This window comes from Chiroxiphia lanceolata, chromosome 15, assembly GCF_009829145.1.
Source record: "Chiroxiphia lanceolata isolate bChiLan1 chromosome 15, bChiLan1.pri, whole genome shotgun sequence".
NCBI classification, from domain to species: Eukaryota; Metazoa; Chordata; class Aves; order Passeriformes; family Pipridae; genus Chiroxiphia; species Chiroxiphia lanceolata.
Genome location: NC_045651.1, coordinates 13,758,373 through 13,779,832, shown reverse-complemented (window position 1 = coordinate 13,779,832; position 21,460 = coordinate 13,758,373). Strand labels below are relative to the sequence as shown.

The 21,460-nt window shown below is 50.1% G+C and overlaps 1 protein-coding gene across 1 annotated transcript in view; it reads right to left on the bottom strand.

The window, feature by feature from the left end:
• Positions 1 to 922: 922 nt before the first annotated feature.
• FAT2 (FAT atypical cadherin 2) overlaps positions 923 to 21,460 on the bottom strand; it is a 57,175-nt gene continuing 36,637 nt past the window's right edge. The window contains 14 exon segments of the mRNA XM_032702789.1: positions 923 to 2,474; positions 3,281 to 3,873; positions 5,093 to 5,246; positions 7,666 to 8,107; positions 11,057 to 11,202; positions 11,983 to 12,790; positions 13,878 to 14,075; positions 14,315 to 14,458; positions 15,199 to 15,336; positions 15,935 to 16,149; positions 17,456 to 17,845; positions 18,544 to 18,777; positions 19,502 to 19,655; positions 20,299 to 20,495. Coding sequence (XP_032558680.1) covers positions 1,942 to 2,474; positions 3,281 to 3,873; positions 5,093 to 5,246; positions 7,666 to 8,107; positions 11,057 to 11,202; positions 11,983 to 12,790; positions 13,878 to 14,075; positions 14,315 to 14,458; positions 15,199 to 15,336; positions 15,935 to 16,149; positions 17,456 to 17,845; positions 18,544 to 18,777; positions 19,502 to 19,655; positions 20,299 to 20,495 — 4,346 coding nt within the window. The 3' untranslated portion in view covers positions 923 to 1,941.

Below are 21,460 nucleotides of genomic sequence, written 5' to 3'. Positions count from 1 at the left end.
AATTCATGCCCTTGCAGTGTGTCATTAGAGGGCTGCTGGAAAAATCAGGGCTTTAAAAGGTTCGTCTTTTGAAGCTCTGGAAAAAAAAAGTTTAAAGTTGAAGGCTTTTGCAGACTTATGAGAAGTGTGGATCCAAGGTCACCTGAACCCCAGGGCAGGAGGGGCAGCTGAGCACAGGCAGCTCCTGGTGGTTGGGGGGCTTGACTATGGAGAATTACCATGGTTGGATCTACAGCCATCCTTCCTTAGGGTTGTGTGCTACAAGGCTGTTCCTATACCGTGAAATGGTTTTGCTGAGGCTGCTCCTTCCCAGGTGTCACTTAGCAGAGCATTATCTCAGTTGCCTTTGCCCCCCCCCATCTGCTATGACCTTCTCTTCCAAAATGTTCCATCAGCACACAGGGGTGAGCCTGCTGTGGGGACTTGTTTGCATTTAGAGTTTTGTTAAAACAGCCCCAGGGAACTGCAAAGCTCACAAGCCCACCTTGGCAGAGGAAAGCTGAGCTGGAGACCTGCGCAAGTGCAGTCAAGTGCTCCCACCCCTGACTTAATTGGAGATTAACCCCAGCTGTGGTGGGAGGTCTGGCCATGCCAGGGGATGGTTGTTCTGCAGCCAGCAGTTCAGGCAGGAGAAGGGTGATCCTGCTGGAGCCTTCTCAGCCTCTCCATGTGATGAGCTCCCCTGGAACCAACAGGTAGGTGTTGTGTGCCTGGGGTGTTTTGGGGATGGGTGTGAGTCCTGGGCTTGGGACACTTGCTGTCTTGGTACTTCTTTGAAAGCTTCTGGTGTCCAAAATAAGCTGTTATTCCCTGGGCTGCCCTTGGCTGGAGCTAGGCAGGGATGTCCTATTCACAAGGGAATCCCTGAGATGTCAAATAAAATCATAATAGTACAAAAATCCAAACTCTTTTAATACTTTCCAAAAATTCGACAACAAAAAAAGTTACATCAAACAACCAACCAAAGAAAACCTCTCACGAAGAAACGATACATTTCCAAGCACAAGGACAAACAGGCAAACCCACGCTCAGTGGCCTCAGTGCCCTGTCTCCAGGTGGTGCTGGCCAGTCTTTCTGGGATGCACCAGGGAGCCCCAGCTGGGGGGCAGGACCGTGTGGTGCTGTGTTCAGAGTGGGACCGTGACAGCCACGGGGACACAGCTGTGCACACAGTCCTTGGGGCAGGGTCTCCCTCAGTTGTGTGAGCACGGCCTGACTGGGCAGACTGGTTTGAGTCTGTGGGTGGTTCCTGGTCTGACAAACCTTGTTGCTTGGTTTTCCACAGAAATGGACTGTTTTTTTCTTTTTTTTTTTTTTTTCCCTTGGACTTCTCTTGGCCAAGTGAGGGATGTGATGAAGGGACCAGCTGCATTCCCTCATCTCTCTCCCAGTATCAGGGAGCAGACATGGAAGAGGGTTTGCACCAGCTGATCCATTCCACTGGGCAAACTGTTGGCTTGATGCAAGCCCTTGAAGCCAGAGCTGGGGGCAGGGGGGCTCTGCTACCCCACGTGGGGCACTGCCAGGCTGTGCATCACTAGTCCTTTCATACCTTCTCCACCACGACTGCTGCCATACCCACAGTGTTTGCTCTGCTCCTCATCCTCCCTGTGGCCAGGGAGGGAGGAGGTAGCATGCTGTGGCCCTACATGATGTCACAGGAAGTCCCCTTGGTAAAGAGGCAGGTTAGTCACTGGCATCCCAGGAGCATCCTCCGTGTCCCAGCAGTGGCTGGAGCATTTCCCCTCCATTTCCAGCAGGAGCACCGTGGAGGGCAGCGAGGGGAAAGATCCAGCCAAATTACAACCCAGCCATGCAGGGGGAGATGCTGCAAGCTGTGGGGGACACACAGGAGCCTCCCTTCAGCAGCATATGCCAGCCCCCTGCATACTGTTCTGCGTGGAGATGTGCTTCTCTTCCCATCTCAAGAGCGAGCCCCTGCTAAAACATCACCTCCTCGCAGCTCCCGTAGTCGCTCTCCACCATGTCAGAGCCCTCGTAGTTGGGGGGTGGCAGGGGCTGGGCTCGGATGCTGGGCTGGTGGCCCACCTCGCAGTCCGCATAGGAGGGCTGGGCCACGCTCAGCCGCATGCTCACCCGCTTGTAGCCCGGGTCGGGCTGGTACGGGACACCCTCGCCCTGCACCAGCTGGGCTGGGTAGTAGCTGATGGCCGTGTACTCGTTCTGGCACTGGGAAGCTCCCATGTCCACGGGGCCGAGTGGCAGGAAATCCTCCAGGTTCTGGTTGCTGTAGCGGGGTGGGATGGGCGCTCGCTTGTTGCTCTGGTCCAGTGGGAAGGGAAAGCCCCCGTAAAGGGCGACCGGCTCCGTGTCCGCTGGCGGAGGGGGTGGCGGAGGGAGAGGAGGGTGGGAGGAGGACGCAGGGGGGCCTTGAATGATCTCGTAGTGGGAATATTCCTGGACATCTGACGACAGGTAACGGGGCGGCCAGTAGGTTGTTTCTGCTGGGTAGACTGAAAGAAAAGAGAGCTGTGTTAGCTGCTGCTCAAGCGGTTGTTGCCTCTTTCTCGCCCTCCTGCTAATTCCTTCTGTGGGCTCTGAGCCTGTAGGAAATGTGGCAGACTGGGGAACAGAGGAGACATGGGGACATGGGAGCTCTAGCTGCTGCTTTGGGAATTGAGGGGACCCGAGAGCAGACTTGGCTGTGCTGAGGCAGTGTCCCCACCAGCCTGCAGAGATCCACTACTGTAGCACCCAAAAGACACACTTCACCATGCCATTTGGATGCAAGAAGCTTGCATGATAAAGGGATTGGAGCAATCCACTGGATCTCTTCCTTTCCCTGTAGTTATTCTTGTGATTTCTAAGACTGTGCTTTGGTGATAAACTCTTGCATGAAGTAACTGCTGTCCGGAGCCATGCAAGGTGTCCCTGAGGATGTGATCCCTCTTCCTAGGAGCACTGATACAAATGTCTCCACTAAAATTCACACTAACTTTTAGGATCTCAATTTTTTTCTTTCATTTTTCTCTTTTACAGGATCTTTTGATCCAGAGTATGTGGGAACCCAGGCTATGAATTAATGATTTCCCTGTTGATTGTGTATGAGACTGATCAGGTTAAAGTAGAAAACTGGGATATACTGGGGAGCATGGAGGAAAGAGCCTATAAAAGCCCTATAGCAGGGCTGGGGAAATGTTTGCCCATGCTTTGCTTGGCTTTAGCCAACACCATTTGCCTCTCATGTTTTCAAACCTCAGACCCACTTCACAAGGGGAAGAGGGACATGTAAGAGCAAGAAAGAGCTGTGGCTACTGACCCATCTCCTCCCTGGCCCAGGTGCACTTGATGAAGGACTCGTTGTCGGAGTTGGAGGGGGGTGCAGCGGGGGGCAGGTTGGGAGCCACACTGCACACGATGGTGCCCCGGTGCTTGGGGGCGTTGGCAGAGTTGAAGGTGACGAATTCGGGGGTGCCGGTGGGTTTGCGCTGCTCCGGCGTGGCCCGGTCCAGGTTGTTGTGCGCTGCGTCGCTGAGGATGTTGAGCTCGATGGGTGGCACGGCCTGAGTGCCCACACCCACGCTCTTGGAGAACTCGCTCTTGGAGAGCAGGTCGGGGTCCTCCCGGGCCACGGGCTTGTGAGCCTTGGAGCGGTGCCGGTAGCGCTTGCGGATGAGCACGAAGGCCACGACCAGGATGGCCGCCCCCACCACACCCGCCACGATCTCCGCGATCTCCTCGGGGCCCACCGCCCACTGCGTGGGCACGATGGCGGGGGTGATGATGGGCTGGGTGCAGTAGTCCCCTTGGTAATCGGAGGGGCAGATGCAGTGGACAGAGCCCTGGCTGCTCACGCAGCGCCCAGAGTTGCGGCACGGGTTGTCTTGGCACTCCTCGGCCAGCTTCTCGCACCTGCGGGGAGGAAAGGATGGAGACAACCACCATCAGCCTGGGGATGCAGCTAGAACTGCCTTACCCTGTTCAGGGCTCTGACTTAGACCAGCCAAGGGTGCTCCATCCCCATCTGCTCTCCCTCCCTTGCTTCTCCTGGCAGAGGACTGTGATCCTTGAGTTTAAAATTATGCTTTCCAGGAGACTGTGTTTAACAGGATGGTCCTACTTTTCAGTCAAATGCAGCAAATTAAAATGGGAGCCTTCCTGCCTCAGAGGAGAGTTTAGAGTTCTAGGGCTAACAAAGGTGCTTCCATCCTGTTAAATTAGGGAGCCCAGGGTCAGTCTGAGGTGTGTTAACCTCTTACAAAGTTCACTACACCCTCCAGGCTCTGTGGGGTTTCAGGATGGTTTGCAGGTGTCTGCAGGTTGCACAAAACATTTGAAGAACAACTACCCTGAGAAGCGGTGAATGGGCATCCTTGTTGCAGAGGCTTTTTGACATTTTATGAAGCACCTGCAGAACTGGGATGGAACTTCTGGTTCTCTGTCCTGCTCCACCCCACACAACCTAAATATTTCCCTACAGTACCAGGACCTTTCCTTCCAACAGCAATGATCTCCCTATGCTAGAGGGAATATGCAGTGCTTTATTGGCTTTCCTTCCTTTTCTTTTTTTCTCAATACTGAAAAAACTCCACGAGGTCTGGGCTTCTCTTGTTGTAGTCAGTGTTTTAGGATGTGTGAGCTGTGCACCCACAGCCTCCACCTGGACACCTGGTGATTTCAGATATTACACTGCCACCTAATGCTCAGCTACAGGCTTGGATTCCAAGAGTTAAACAGATAATTTCTGCCTTTGCCTTGATCCACAGGACCAGTGTTCATCCTGGCTCAAGGGCTAAGGCAGAAGGATGAACTGGGCCAGCAAGGACACGCTTTGAACCTGCCCCACAGCACCTGCAGCCATCAAAGCATCTGTGAGGAGAGATTTTTCTGTTTTCCCTCCTGCTCAGAGGAGATGGGCACAGAGCAGCAATGGCCACACGATGGCAGAGCTATCTGTGTCCTGGTCTGCTCAGCTCTGCCCTCGGACACCTCCCTGCTGCAACGCTTGGGTACCCTCAGTTTGCAATTAGTCCCAGCGAGTCTGGTGAGCTCCAGAAATGTGCACTGCTCGTTGGTAGAGACCACCATGGGATGTCACCCATCCCAAAGCCCTCCTTTGGGGGGCCCTTACCTCTCACCCAAGGACCAGTCAGGGCAGTGGCAGGAGTAGCCGGTGGCGGAGAGGGTGCAGGTCCCGCCGTGCAGGCAGGGCTTGGACTCGCAGGGACTGTCCCCAAGCTCACAGCGCTCACCAGAGAACAGCCCGGGGCAGATGCAGGTGTAACCTGGAGAGGGCGAGAGTGAACATATCTGTATGGAAGAACTGGCAAGAACAGGGAGAAGCAGTGACCAGTGGCACCCACAGAGGACTCAACACGGCTCCCTAAACACAGGTACTTGCTGCTACAGCAGTGCTGTGGGGCACCTGAGCCATATGTGGCTAGCGAGTACATTACAGGACCTGGTGTGGTTGCCAGAGGTTCTGGGGCAATGCAGAGGCACTAGGGAGCTGTTTGAGCAATGAGTCAAGTCCATCCCGACACAGACCTCTCCTGCTAGGGATGCAGTCAGGGCACAGCATTATTGGATGGAGAAGCTGAGGGACAAATTCAGGATAAAGGAAGGGGAGCCTGGCTGGCTGATTCACAGTTTCTGACTCTCTTAAATGCAATCCTCTCTAATTTATTGTTCTCAGGAGTCTTTGGTCCTGCGAGTTCTCGCGGTATGAAGTGCCTGTCTCAACATGTCAGGTTTCTCTTGCCTACAGGAGATGTCTGTTTGGAGCCAGAGAGAAACCAGGCACAGTAAGGACTAAGAGGGGGCTGCTGCTGTTTGTGTTTTTGGCTGCTGTTTAGTGTAGCCCTTAGCATGGGAATGTCCCTGGCTGTGCTGAGCTCTTGCCAGTTGCTTGGCTGGTGGTGCCATGCGGGAAATTCAGAGTTTCCACCTTGTAGCACACTTGAAAAGTCTTTGCTACTCATCCACAATCTAAACAACCCTGCTTTAGAGCACGGGGTGAACAAACCTGTTTCCACATGCGCGTTAGTGGCTGTACAACAAGGACGTGCTGGCACTCGTGCAGCAGGTGCTGGACGTTGCCCATAGGGCTGTGTGCGCCCAAACACACATGTTCTGGCTCACATGTGTTTGCACCCTGTGGTCCTGAGCGCTGTGGTTGGTGTGGTGGCTGGTCTGGCTTGGACCCTTCTCTGCACAGGTGTGTTCTCACGCGGCCACGTGGCTTCCCCGGGCTCGCTTGCACAGGCGTGCCTGTGCCTGTGCATGTAATCCCACACCTGAGATCCCTGGGCAGGGCTCTGCATAAACTCAGTGCTCCCTGCTCCGGTCTCCAGGACTCAGCCAAGCATCCAGGATAACCTCACAAAATAAATGTCTCTTGAGCAACCCCTTCCCTGCAGCAATGTCCTGCCTGGGGCCATGTCCCACAGGCCCTTTCCTGGGCAGTCGGGCCATTTGCAGGAGAGGTCAATCACCTTGGAAGGAAACTATGGGAAGGGCACAGCATGATCACCAGTTTATTAGTGAGGGAGTGATTTTCCTCCTCCCCCTCCTGCTGTATTGTCTCTGCAACAAAAGCAGGGGATGCCTTGACTTAGAGCAGAGATGCATTTTCCCCTTGTAGGCTTTGAGCCCCTTGCAGCCCAGCCAGAGAGGTTTTCTGTGCAAAGGGTCTCAAGGCTGAGATGTGAGTGCCAGCCAGACTAACTGTTCAGTACAGATACACCTGGTGTCAAACAAGTTCACCTGAGCCAGGCAGCTGCTGAGTCGACAGGGCTGGGAATCTTGTTCCCAGAGGCTGCGGGCAGGGCAGGAGAAGCTGTGCTGCCTCCTCTGTCCTCACTTGCTCACTGGGCAGGGTGTGGGCTTTGGCAACGGCCCCAAAGAGCACAGAGCTGCAGGAGGAGCTTCTGCACCACACAGTAGCCTGGGAAGCACCCCTCTGCCCCCTGGAAGGGCCAAGGGGCAGGCAGTACCTCTCTCGATAGACAGGGTGTTGCAGTGTGCAGCCCTGCTGTGCTAGAACCTAGAATATGGTGCAGGGCAGTGACACAAAGGTGGACATCCCTGGGAGCAGTTCCAACAAACCCTGTCCCTGTGACACAGCCTGCTGTGAGGAGCCCCTCTGATGGGAGGAACAGGGCAGTGGTGAGACTGCCTAGGGCAGGGCCTGCATCAAACCTCTGTTGAGTGTCTGCAGCCCATTTTAGCCTGGGACTCTTGGATTAGAGCTTACGGTTTTCCCATATCCCTTTGCATAGCCCTGGGGAGTCACTCACTGCAGTGGGAAGAGACCAAGATCTTGGCTTGTTTCTGCCCAGATACAATCATTGTGTGATCCCATCTTGCCTGATCCCAGCCTTGTTAACAGCTCCTTAAGCAAAGAGGATGCAGAGGGGTGGGTGGAATTTCTATTTGCATTTGAGTTTCTGGCACCACTATGCTCTCCTATGTCATGCACACTCCTTAGAAACACCTTCCTGCCCCGCGGGCCATGGTCCACTGGTGAGAGCCAGGATGATGATCTCATACCCCGCAGCTGCTGCTGCTGCTGCACTGAGTCAGGTATCACTTGAGGTCCCCTGGGACAGAGCACCTCTGTTCTCCCCTGGAGTAGCCCCTCCATCTTTCCCTCCCCTCCCTGCTTATTGCTCTCCTGCTGCTCTGCGTGGGATGTTCACATACCTCCTCCGTGAGTTTCGGAGCACATCCCGTTGTTGAGGCATGGGTTGCTGCTGCAGGCACCAGTGGGGGAGCAACACTGCTTTATCCCCACCTGCTCCATGATTTCTTTTGACTGCTCTTTCCCAGGCAGGAGAACCACTTCTCTGCCGTTGATGGCAACCACATCCAGGCAGCCCCTGAACCCCCGTGTGACTCTCTGAGAATGCAGTGACTGCCGGAGGCCCCCAAAAATCAGGTCCCGTCTGCCCTGGGAGACACTACAGGTCCCTGGCAGCTGGAGAGAGGCGTTTCCCAGGCCATCGATGAGCAGGCGGACGGACACGTTCTTCACCTCCAGGAAGACCGAGTGCCACTCGCCGTCGCTCACAAAGCGGGAGGAGGAGAGGTTCCCGGTGGAGTTCCCCCGGCAGCTGTACCCAAGGTGAGGCACCCCGTTAACCATCTGTAAAACACATCCCAGAAGTCATGGTTAGCTGCCATACAGGTGGCTGCTGTTTATGGAGGGTTTCAACCTCCTTTACTTTGCAAAACACCTTCATCTCTGGCACAATTTCACCTGTGGTCCTTCCCTGGAGCCTTTGACCAGTGTGCAGGGAGGGAAGCTCATCTTTCCACTTAACAGAGAGCAGAGCCATGTGATGAGACTGCTGCATCTGCTCACCCCTTCTCCCACCAGTCTAATCAGAGCCCTGGCATTCAGACTGTCCATAACTCCATCACCAGTTGCAGAAGGACCACGTGGTTTTTGTTCTGTTCTCACTGTCTCATGAGTGGTGGGGAAGGTGCTGGAGCAGTTGCCCCTTTGGCATGGGTGAGGATACTGAAAGAACCTCGTCAAGGAGGAGCACAAGCAGCTTTCCCTGGAGGAGGCAAGGAGGAGTTGGGAGGTAGAGAAAGGAATGACTGTTGCACTTGTCTTCTAACCAGTGTGCTGGAAAGCCAGGCCAAAGCTGCTGAGAGGTGCTGCCTCCAGTAGGCGGGAGGGAGACAAGACATTGAGCTGCTAAAAGTGAACCACTTTTAAAAGTGAACTAGTGTCTTCTGCATTACACTGGGACATTAAAAAGACCTATTTGTGGCTCAAGGCTCATCTTTAAAACTCATGGAGGAAGGAGAAATAAAAGGTTAGCTGTGTTGTTCTATGGGGAAGACAGAAATAAACCTTTTCTCCCCAGTGCTTTGTTGCTAAAACCTCTGTCTCACAGAAGCTAAAAGTCTATAGAGAAAGAGAGAAGGGATGGGATGGAATGAAATGCTCATGGAAAACCTGCAGAGCTTGCTATGTAACATTAAGCAATTCATCACAGGCAAGAGAGATCTCCATGGGGGGAACTAGAGACAGTGAGGAGGGGTTATTCTTGGAAGGGACTAGAAGAGGAGGACTGATTATGGGCTACATTGGCTCTAGAGGAACCTGCATACAATATGATGGGGCTGCTCTGGAGGGGACCAAAGCAGAACACAACAGTTAACTCTTAGAGAAGACCACAGTATAAATAAGTCCCAGTGGGAGGAGAAGCAACTGCTGAAGGAAGGAAGGAAGGAAGAACAAGAAGCAGCTGGCACATGCCATGGAAGGGCCTCAGGGCAACGCGTGTGTAAATCTCTTTGCACAATTGGCAAGCTCACCAGAGAACTTTGTCACTTCGCTTTATCTGGAGGAACATGATTTCACTTCAGATGGGTCTGCAGATTTGCCTTATCAATTTCTGGGGCTGGGAGACAGCTGAGAACTCGATTCCCTGGAGCAAGAAGTGACAGGCTGCCAAGTCTTTCCCAGCTTGCCTGGTTTGCCATCCTCTTGCTGCAACCTATTTCTGAACATCAGGAGAGCTTAGTGACTGGAAGGGAGATGGTATTTATGCCCTTGGGAGAAATCATCCTCTTCACCAAATCTACAAACCAGTGCTTATGGTTCTTTCAAGGCTTTGGCTCAAATCTGGAGTACTGCAGTTTATGAAGCTTAAAATCTCGAGGGATTCCTCCATTTTTATCAGGCCAGATGGTTTAGAAAAGTTTTTATCCCTAAGATATTGTTAATAGAGCAAATCAGGGAAGAAAGGAGTCACAGCCACTGTTATGGTGGAGGCTTTCCTATTGAAAAGCTTGTGGAGAGATCTGGGTATAGAAGATCACAGGTACACTGAACTCTGTCAATAACGAGTCTTTTCTCACTTGACTCCCTGTGTTAGGCCTGGATCAGTAAAACTTTCTGCCATCTCATCCTGTCTCAGCACCATCTGGAGTGCTGGACTCCTTCTGCTGAACTACTTAGTGACTCTCCTTCCCAGAGAGAGGTAGAAGGCTAGAGACTCTTATTGAGAAGTTTTTCTCATCAGCCCTTTACAGGGCAGCTTAAAGTCATTCTCAGAGATGGGTACAGGAGATATGGATGATGTTTCTCTGCAGGAGAGGAGAGCAGGAGTGATGGCTGTGGCAGCAGGAGCTTAGAGTATGTGCAACAGGCAGGTCTCTGGGCGTTGGCTGCTGTGCAGCTCCCTGACTGTGTGGGTCTTCTATAACAGTGGAATGAAAAGTGTTTCACAATAGGAAGATGGGGTTGTGAAACCATGAGAAGGGATGAAGGAATTCAAGGACAGGATGAACACTTCCAGGTAGGTTACAGTGTGTAGATCTCCATGTGATTAGTCTCAAGGACAAATCTCTGTAAGCTGCTAAGTATGTCCTGTGATCTTATTCTCCAATTAGTCTGAATTTAATTGATGAGGTATTTACAAAACCCCTACTCTTTAGTCATCTGCTGCTTTTCTTCTGTTGCCAAAGTGGAAGAGGGAGGTGATCTTTGAATGCTGGGGAGGTTCAGCATTCAGCCAAAGGGAGGAGAGTGATCAGACTGAAATGTTCCTGGCTCTGTAGGTGTCTTAAATAGTGAAATCATTTGAAGAAAGTGGTTGAAAAGAAGGGGGGTGGGGTGTGAAAAACATAATTTGGGACTCATGTTTTTTTCTCTTTTGTCCATTACTCTAAAGGACCTTTAATTTGAGGTCTGGGAGGAAACTTGCCCTTTGCTACAGTGGAAACAGACTGGTCTGGGGACAACTCCACCTGGTAACTCACACCTCCTGAGAGGTGTGATATAAGAGAGGAATGAGAAGCAAGCTGTAAGGAAAGCAGATCTGCTATGGGTGTCTGCTGATTTCACACTAGAGACTAGCACATGCTTTCACAGATGTGAAAAATGATTCACTAGCTGAGGGTGCAGCAATTGCCAAACTGTGCTTGTCTCTCACTTGGTCTTCCCAAGTCTTACATTCAGCTAGATGAATGACTAAGGGTACATATTATTGCATCTTCTTTCTGTGATTCCCTTCCTTGAAAGAGGAAGGTTTTTTTAACTCTGGAAAGAAACCCCTGTCGCTGCAATACACACCTCCAAAGTGGCGTGGTCTGTCCCATTGGCAGAGAACACGACCGCGTGACGCTGGTGGGTCTTCAGGCGAAAGTGCATGTGCCAGGAGCCGACCTGAGAGTGCTGGTACCAAATGTAGCTGTGCCCCCCAAACCTCACAGCTGTTCCTGAAAGGAGAACGAGAGAAAGATCTCATCTTTGTCGCTCTTTGAGGCTATGGACTGGATCAAACCTTGCCTCTTTTCCTCCCTGGATGCCATAACTGTCCAGGAACAGCCTCACCCATGGCAATTCATGCACCACTGCACTGCATCTCCCACAGGTCTCCTTGGGAGCTCCCAGTATTTCTTCTATGTACTCAATTGTGAAGCAACCCTGAAATGTCAGCCTGGTTGACATTTCTGTCCTACAGAACCTTCAAGGTGCCCTAAGCGGGGTCTACAACACCCTTAAAATTTCCTCATCCTCAGTAAGTCTTTATATTAATTCTGTGGCATCCATTCCTGCCCAAGTGATGTTAACATCTATCCCTGATACCTCCATTTATTTCTTGAAGTAGTCTAGAGTATAAAAAATTTTCTTTATTTGTCTTTTCTCTAATTTATCAGTTAGTCTGTGCTTTGCTGGGTCTAGGATCAACACAAGAGCTCAGGGATCAATATTCTGACCACTGAGCTTCATTACGTGCTAGGTATGAGTGACTTTTCCCAATGAGAGAGACAGATGTTGCTGCTATTAAACGCTACAGGACATTAATTTTAAAAAAAGTACACTGTGTGAAACTTTCAAGCTCTAAGAATCTAATTTTGGGTTCGAAATTTCAGGCAGAGTTTGGGTCACTGGGCAGCCTAATTCCATGAGAAATCCAGGTGCTTTATAGTGTACTGAAGGAAAACACAGTATGGCCAGGTTTACAGGGTAGGACTCTGCTGGGAAGGACTGCTCACCATTGCAAGAACAGATCTGCTCCAGGCTGTGGCGGGGGGTGAGGACGCTGAGTCGGGCGGTGCTGTAAGTAGACATCATGCCTGGATCCAGCTGAATGGTCTCCTTGCACACACGGTGGGCACAGTCTGACCCATGACACGGCACATGAATCGCCTTCTTCATCCGGAGACCGACGAGCTGGTCCATCTCCCCCGCTGACACAGTGAGCTTATTCGCCAGGACCCGGGGCTCGTACAGGGAGCCATGTGGCTCCCCGACAGCCAAGAGCAGGTCCACTCCATCAGAGGCAGCTGCAGGTTGTAAGCTGGCCATGTGGATGTTTTGGCGCCGGGTGACAAGGATGTTCCCCAAAAATCTCTGCAAGTTGCGCCAGTGGTCCCCCACAAACTCCTCGGGGGAGAGGTGTCGGAAGTGCAGCACCACTGCCTTGTCCAAGGCCTCCTGCGTGAAGCACCACACGTGGACGTTGACGCTGGTGGTGGCTGTGAACGTCCCATCGCTGACTGTCACGTTCAGAAGGTAGTGGCCGTGGGGAAGCTTGTCCCCAGCAATGATCTTCCCATCTGCAGCCCCGACAGAGAAGAGCCCTTCCTTGGGCACTTCTGCCACCAAAGTGTACAGCAGCGTATCATGGGGGTCTCGGTCCGTGGCGTGGATCTTGCCCAGAACGCCCCCTCTGAAGGCTTCCTCGTTGGTAGTGATGAATATTTCCAGGGGAAGGGCTGAGGGGGCATATTGGCTCTGCTCAGTCACTTGGATGTTTATAAATGCAGATGAGGACAGAGGAGGGATACCACTGTCGGAGACCTGGCAAGGAAAACAGAAGGATCTGTTATGGCCACGTGCTGACTGACTGACACCTCACCTGACTGGACGGGCTGACGAGGTCTTACGAAGGAGAGCACCTTGCAGGTAGGAATGGGTGGAATCTGACAGGCAGTGGATTGGGAATGAAGAAGGGATGGGAAAAACTGGCAGCAGTGTTGGACCTGTGCCTGGAGACGGCCCCAGGGAAATGGCAGCATGCCTTCCAGCACGGAGACTAACTGAGGCCTTCTGCTAGTGGTGGGGTCACGCTCACTCCCCTGTGTGCTCATCATCAGCTGAGGCACACCTGAGCGGGGCTCTGAACTCCTGAGGGTTAATCATGTTTTGCTCCACTGCCAATCTTTGGGGTTCCATGTCTAACTGAGTGTACAGAGATATAAAGCAGTTACACACATCAACACATTTACTCCCCTTCTAGACTGCCTAAGCCCGTGTCCCACCTCTGTCTAGCATGAGTCAAGGAACCTCAAAACAGAAAAATGCGAATAATCAGATTATAGGATAAATTTCTCCCAAATGCTAAGCAGTTAGAGGTTGAGGTTTGTAATATAATAGTACCTAGCTTTTAGAACAACTGCCATTACTGAAGAAGTATGTACTTTACATCTTATTATCCTTTTGTTTGTAATGGACTATTCTTACTGATAACATTGAAAAATAATTAATTCATTCTGCAACAATAGAAATCCTTTTTGAAGAGGAACTTAAACCACTTCTTAAATGACAAGGATAATTAGAGAAAGCTTGTAGGACCAGATCCAGGTCTTGCTTTAAATTGGAATTCACTAGAATGATTATGGGAAAAGCATGTCTAAGGAAACTGCTGACGGAGTGTTTTTTGTGATCATATTATCTGATTTTATCAACACAGAAGCTGGCCCCCTGCTTCTTGTGGGCAGACTGTGTGGAGAAATAAGCTCTGGAGTTGGCTCCAAGCTGCACAATTTGTGTCTGGATTGGATTTCTTCAAAGCCAGAGATGTTTTCATTCAGCTGGGCCATCCTAATCACATATTGTTGCTATTTGCTGGGGAATTCAGACACCAGGACAGTAACACAGGCTCTACCTGGACTTGCAGTAGGTACTGTTCTTTCATTCTTCTATTCAGGACAGACGATGTCACCAGCAGACCATTCTGGGTGACATCAAAGGCCTTCCCATCGTTGCCCTGGGTGATTTGGAATGAGTACGGCGGTCCATTTTCTGGGGAATCCCTGTCGCTCATAATCAGCTCCAGGATGCTTGTACCCACGGGAGCATTCTCCTGAAATGGGGAAACATGCTTTTGGAAAAAGATAAGCAAAGAGAAATGGCTCGGGGGAACCTACAGTGCCCCAGGAGCTGCTGGATCAGGAAGAGGGAAACAAATCCCACCCGCCCTGTGCATCTCTCCAGAACGCACAGAGCACAAAGAAGCTTCACCACCATCCTGCCCCTCTGCTCCAGCAGCAGCTCATGCATGAGTTTCTTAACACCATGAGAACAGAGTGTGTCCTGGCTTACCTGCACCACCACACTGTAGTTGAGCTGGAAGAACCGAGGAGGGTTGTCATTGACATCAGACACATGGACATGCACAGGGACGTCACTGGACTGAGGCGGGTGGCCGTTGTCCGTGGCTCGAACTGTCAAGGAATAACTGGGGATCTGGAGGATTTGTAGTGCAGGATTACTTTGAGAAATGGCAGAATGGTGGCTTTTTCACATTGAAGTTTTACCCCGCTGCAGCTTGTTGAAATGCCTGGGGCCATGTACTGCACCATAGCAACAGCTTTGCCCTTGGCTAAGGCTCTCCATCCATAAACCTCGCTCAAAGCTCACTGCTAAACAAATTCAGCCTCACAGCAGTTGCAGAGAAGAGAAACAGCTTGCCAAATATGGATGAGACTAAGGTGGGCAAATATCTGTCAATAATGGTTTAAGTTGCTGCTATTTTAAGAATGAGAGACTGTCCAGGTGACCTTTCCATCTCCTCCCCACACCCGTTTTCCATAATTTTCTGATGCAGGAAAGCAGAAGTCAACTGTGTTTGTTTCCAGTTTGGGGCTGACTCTCACCCAGACAGCTTGAAATACCAATGGAGCAGACAAAAACTCAGAGTTGTAGAAGGTGTCCCTGCCAGTGGCAGGGGAGTTGGAACTAGATGATCTTTAAGGTCCCTTCCAACCCAAACTATTCTGTGATTCTATATTGCCTTTCCTAAAGCCCAGCCCTCCTACTGCAGTACATATGAGTCTAGAAAATGACTGAATGAAAGACTTGTCTTCTACTAACAGTCTTATGAGTAAATAATTCAGAAAACAGGAGGTAGCTGAGCATATTGTGCTCCCTCAGTTTTTTGGGGCACATCTGTTTCAGCCTTCCTGTTCTCAGTGTCTCAAACTCACCTCCTCCCTGTCCAGATGCTTGGCAATGCTGATCTGCCCACTTCTGGGCTGAATGGCAAAATGTCCCAGTGGGTTCCCTTCCACGATGGAATATGTGATCTGATTGTTCATTGCTCCATCCAAGTCATCAGCTGACACCTGTTTGGAGAGAAAAAAACCCAGCTAGGACCCCTGGGCCAAAAAGGCTGTGGCTGTTCCATGGAGGAGCTTGTGCAGGACCTTGTTGTCATTTAAGGGCATTGGTTTGAGCTTGCCTCAAATGAGGAGGGGAAGGAAGATTGTTTAAATAAATGTTGTCCCACAGTTTTTTCAAGACAAATTCATCTACAGCAATGGTTTTCTCCTTGTCCCTTTCCTGACTTGACCACCCCTGCGATGGTAACAGGCTAGACAGGGAACTCCACAAGGAATTACCTTGGGCTCTGGTATTCTGCCCACAATAGGGTATTTGCCTTCTTCTTCAGGCATTTTAGCTCTCTTGGGAGGTTCTCAAGGCTCCTGAGCCCCTCCTTAGCTTTCACTTAAAGATGTCTTGTAAGTGTTCCCCATGTCTGTGGAGTGTCAGGAATTCTGGCAATCATCCTTTTAAAAGTCATGCTTTGGTCTTAGATGTTGAATGTCACAAACCCACTGAGGAGGCTGTGTCCAAGGAAAAGTAAAGTGCCAAAGAGGAGAAAATAATGCATAGCCCAAGAAAAGAACAGGCAAAGACAGCTGGCCTGGTTTGTAACCATACCGTGAGGATGACTTCTCCAACTGCAGCATCCTCCCGGATATCAGTGAAGTAAGGGTCTTGGATGAACTCTGGTGCATGGTCATTGATGTCAGTTATGTTGATCACCACCATGGTCACATCGCTGAGAGAGGCTGAGCCCTTCCTTGTGCCCTCAATGGACAGGTAATACTCGTGACTCGCTTCAAAGTCCAGGCTCCTGTTTATGTATAAGGCACCTGCATCGTTGGATGGATAGGAAAGGACAGAAGACACTCTGAATTAAGGGCACGTGAGGTTTCTTGGAATACTGCAAATACACCAAGGCAACTGCCAGACTTCCAGCTGAAAAGCTGTTGTTGACCTAGATTTGACCTTCTCTGGTTAAACTGGGATACTGAAGGACATGCATCCCATAAAACCAGCTACAGCTGAACAGATTCTGTGATAACCTGCCTCATTCTGGTATCAAATGTTTGAAGAGGTGAAATAAACTTCTGGAAGGTGTCCAGGAATCTTGGCTGGGGATCTGGGACAAGACAGGATGAGAGTCAACAGTGCTCCTGAAAGCTGTGAGCACTGTAGAACAGCACTGTAGAACAGCACTGTGAACTGACACTGAACTGTGTCATAGGCAGGATGTAAAGGTGTGAGATGTAAATGCAGAGTTGTACAGGAGTTAAAGGTGTGCAGCAAGATGCTCTGATTTGTAAGTCAGGCTAGAGGTGCAATACAGAAAGGAGGAGGCTGTTAATCTAAAAAAAAATGAGCAAGAAACATACTGAACATATGGACTGAAGACATAAAGTAAAAGCAGAAAAAAAAAGACCAAGGGTAGCAGAGTGTGCCTGGGTTCTGCACTGAAACTATCACAAATTTATTCCCTGGAAATGACACTGTTCTGTGTCTTTTAAGATGTACAAAACTCGTAAGAAGAGTGGTGGGGAAAAATTAGCAAGAGTCTTGGGGACAGAGAAGCTGAGGATGAGGATGTTACAGCCAAGGGCAGGCCACTGATGAGGCAGCCAAGGGCTTGTTTCAGGGAGTTGACACTGGCCTTCTGAGAACAGCCCTTATCAGATCGCTGTGCAAACAGAGCAGTGCTTTATCTGGCTGGTAAGCCTGGCTCAACACCTGCTCATGGCTAAGAGTGGTATTATCCATGTTCATTGAGTGCTAACTAATAAAGCTGCTTGTTACCCTGGGCTGCAGGTTCCTCGTGGGTTCAGAATGGAGAGACTTTTTAAATGAAACCGCTTTCTCCTGGCTTTTGAAGTGGAAAAATTTCTCCATGTATCCCTCATTCACATGGACCTGCCTCAGGACCCAGACATATAACAGGAATTTTTCCATTAATTTCAGTAAGATTTGGATCAGTCCTTAAGTGACTTGGCTGCCAAAATTTAAAGTAGAAAAGAAGACTCTACTCCCTACCCTTGTGCTGGCTGGGAGCAAAAGGGGAAGCCGAATGGAGAACCAGAAAAGACAAGGACAGCCTTTGGTGTTGGCTCAACCTGGACCTGCTTGGGCACAAGGTCATTTTACCTGTGTTTGAGTTGAGCTGAAACTTCCCGTGGTCGTTGCCGTTCACAATTTCATACTTGATCTCTGTGTTTTCTGCATTGTCCCTTGTCAAGGCTGACAAGTTGAGGACCTCCGTACCCACAGCCACGTCTTCTTTTACCATGGCCACATATTCAGGGGCCAGGAAAACAGGCAGGTACTCATTTAGATCCACAACAGAGACAGTGACAGTGCCAAGAGCAGAGAGGGGCTGCGGGGTGCCCCGGTCAGTAGCACAGACAGTCAGCTCAAATGCTGAGTGCTGAGAATCCTTCAGAGGCTTTTCCAGACGGATCACCCCTGTGGTTTCCTCAATTGAAAAGTGTCCATTGGCAGAGTCAGACAGAGAATAGACCACCTCAGCGTTGAGACCTGCAAGGGTAAGGGACAGGCAGCATTAATTCATGGGTAGGAGTGCTGCTGGTTTTATTTATTTATAATCCATTAGGACTGTGTGTACTTAATGACCTTCACTTCCCAGGGAAAATGGAGGCTGTATGAAAATCATATGAACACCAACTGTTTTTATTTTCCTTCATATCTGCTTCCAAAGAAGATAAATATGATCCTCCTTCTCTGTCACCACAAATGCAGTCTCTGCTGGAGAGGTTTATTGAAAGCTCCTTTCCTAGGAGCCTTACCTATGTTTCTGAGAATCTTCATGTTCTCTGAAGGACCTCTCCCTCCGTATTATCTACCCCATCCAGATCTAAAACTCCTTTTTTCCTTATTATGCTCATTCTCAGTCTCCATCTTTGATAAAGTTTCTGTCCTGTTTGGATCCCAGACAAACTGTGTCACATTTTTTGCTGTGCATCACAGTTAGTTACTGAGCATGTTCTTAAAGTCTGTCTTTGCATGTTTCTACAGATACTGCACTTCAGACAGGGCCACAAAAATGCTGATGCCAGCCTGCTAGTCAAGGACATGTCAGCAACGAGATCCAGGCACATCTTCGGCCAAGATTCAATCATCTGTGCCCATTGCTGTAGCCCTTCCCTAGGTTTCAAAGGTTGCTATTCGGGATGAAAGATGAACTCTACCAACAAGTAAATCCCATTGTGACTCACCTTCATCAAGGTCCCTGGCAGCGACCACGGCGATGGGTGTCTTTGTTGTGGTGTTATCGAAAACGGCCACGGCGCAGTGACTGGGGAAGAATCTTGGTGCATTGTCATTTGTGTCCTCCACAATTAGCGTTACATCTGCCTGGCAGGAACGGCCCCCGCCGTCAGTGGCTTTCGCAACGAGGTGGTACATGGGTTTCTGTTCGCGGTCCAGGGGTGCAGATGTGGTCAGCTCCCCTGTGGGAAAGAACAGGAGGTGGTCTTGTCTCCCAGCAATTGCAGCCACAGCCTACAAGACCTCAGGGAGGTTCAGCTGCCTTCCTGCATGAACCGTGGGAGACAACAGACCGGGCTTGGACACCCATAGTAATTCAGCTAATAGTGGTGGTGTGTCCACACCACATTGCTCAGGGCTGTTCTCGGATCGCTGCCAGCCAGTGCCCTGGCAAGGCTTGGCACGGGGAGTCCTGCAAGTTCAGCTGAACTTCATGCAAGGGATGCCAACACGGGATAAAAGTGCTCATAAATAAATTGTACTTCTAAACACACCTTTATAAACCCCACTACACTGAGCTCCAAGTGATCTCTAGGATGATCACTGAATCCGTTTGCGTAAATATACTGCACAAGATCTGATAAGAGCTTTTCAGAGTTTTTAACTTGAGTTTTTGGCTCAAGTAAAAGACCTCTTGTCCTGTTAGCAATGGTGTCTGCCCTTCATTTTAACAACACTAATGACACCATCTAACAAAAGCTAGCAGGAAGATTGAGAGCTCAACCTCCTCTATGCTGTGTTGCAATAAACTTGCCTGTTTGCCATTCCCTCCTCACTTGGGAGAGCTGGAATGAACAGCCCTTATGTTTGCTCAAGAGGAGATAAGTGTTGAGCCACGCTGGGAGCTTGGATTTCTCAGGAGCAGGTGAGGAAGAGGATAAAGGCACCCCATTGCCCTGCTCTCACCTGTGTGTGGTCCCAGCCGGAACTCCTCCGCGCCGGGGCCGTGGAGGCTGTAGGTTATCTGGGCATTGCTGCCAACGTCGGGGTCGGTTGCTGATATTTTCAAAATGAAAAGTCCTGGCCCAGAATCTTCAGAGACTCTCCCAGTGTAGAGTATCTGACAAGGACAGAAGGTGTCATTGGCATCTGAGCCACCTCCAAAATACCTTCATCCCTTACGGGGAGGAGCAGAGTAGGAGGAGTTTCATAGGGAAGGATAAACCCTTATATAAAACCCCTGTGGTTTATAGGGGAGCACAGTGTGCCTCCCATTGCTGGCTGCTGGGGTGTGGATTGGGACCAGTGAGCTCATTTCACACAAGCCTTTGAATCTCCTTTGGGAAGCAACCACCTCTGTTCTTTCTCACCATGGCTAATGTCCACACCAGCGATCAGCTCTCTACAGCAACAAACCTTCTGATGGGAATCTCTCAGCACAGCAGGATATAAAACTCAGTAATTTACATGCCCCTACCCAGGAGGCTTCCTGGCATTGTTTATCTCCAAAAATTATCCTTCATAATGCTTAGGCTCTCACTTACTGCTGGCAAACATGCTTGGAGGCTAGATTTAATGTGCTTGCTTGACATGAGCTTAATTAAAATTGCTAAGCGTAATCAAAGCAACAGGATCGTGTGAGAAGAATTATGACGAGCCAAACCCTTTAACATGCTCTGTCTGTTCTTTCTTCTTTGCTATTGTGTTCTCTCCTTCCCAGGCTCTCCCTTCATGCCCCTGATGTCCCAGAACAGACGTCTTACCTGGCCACATTCAGGGCTGTTGTCATTGATATCCAGAACAAAAATTTCCACTTCGGTGGTAGCCTGGAATTTCCCATCAGAGGCCATAACCTTGAGGAGATATTTCTCTGTATCTTCTCTGTCCAGAGGCTTCTTGGAAGAAATTGTCCATTCGCCCTCAATTTCATTAACTGTGAACTGTCCCAATACGTCTCCTTCTAGAAGGGGGCAGGAGGCAAGTAAAAAAAAGGCATTTACTGAGCGCTGAAAATCAGAAGTGATAAGGAAAGGGAATATAGGTGTGTCCACTGTCGTTCCCTTAGGAGACCTGAAGGACTTTGATGACCTTAGAGTCTTTTCCAACCTATATGATTCGATGATTCTCTGACTTGCACTGGGGATGCAGAGAGGGCACTGGTGGTGTATCCAGCAGGTGAGGAGCATTTGGTCTGCCTCACTGCACAGCTGGGAAGTACCCTGCCTGTTTCAGTTATTCCCTGTCTGCATATTACACTGGAAGGAGGAAACAACTCCTGATTGCAAAAAGGTCTCGGTAACGTTCTGCAGATGTGCATATTCATTGCCTCAAAACCACATTGTCTCACCTTCCCAAAGCCTGTCAGTCTTTCTCAGTGCATGTTCCTAAAGGGATTTCAGAGTTTCAAATACCCTGCAGATATTGGTTGGATCTTACTGCTACGGCACCACATATAGTTGTACTTCCTCTTAACCTATAGAGGTATTTAATATATAGCTGCACTTTCTGGGGCTACTTTTTGATTCTGTAAGAACCAAATTATGTGGAACAGGTAAACCCAGGCTAGGCAGGCTCTCTGGTCCACCAGATTCATGCTGCTCCTGCTGCTGCTACACAGAGTAGATTTTAAATGGGCTGGATGCTGCCCCTGGAGAAGCCCTCTCTTTTGGCAAGGAGCTGGTGTCCTCTGCTGACCTGACACCACTGGGTAGAGAAGGGAGTACGTTAGGCAATGAGAATCAATGAGGAGAGCTGGCTGTGGGCCTTGTTTGTGTTACACTCTGAAGGGCCTCGCACAGCAGGGTAAATTACATTCACTCCCTTTCTGCTTTCCCTTGCACTGCAATGATGAGGTGGTGGATCTGGGGGCACGACAAGACCTCTGCTAGCCCTTCTTCTGACGCTGGGAAACACCAGCCCATACCC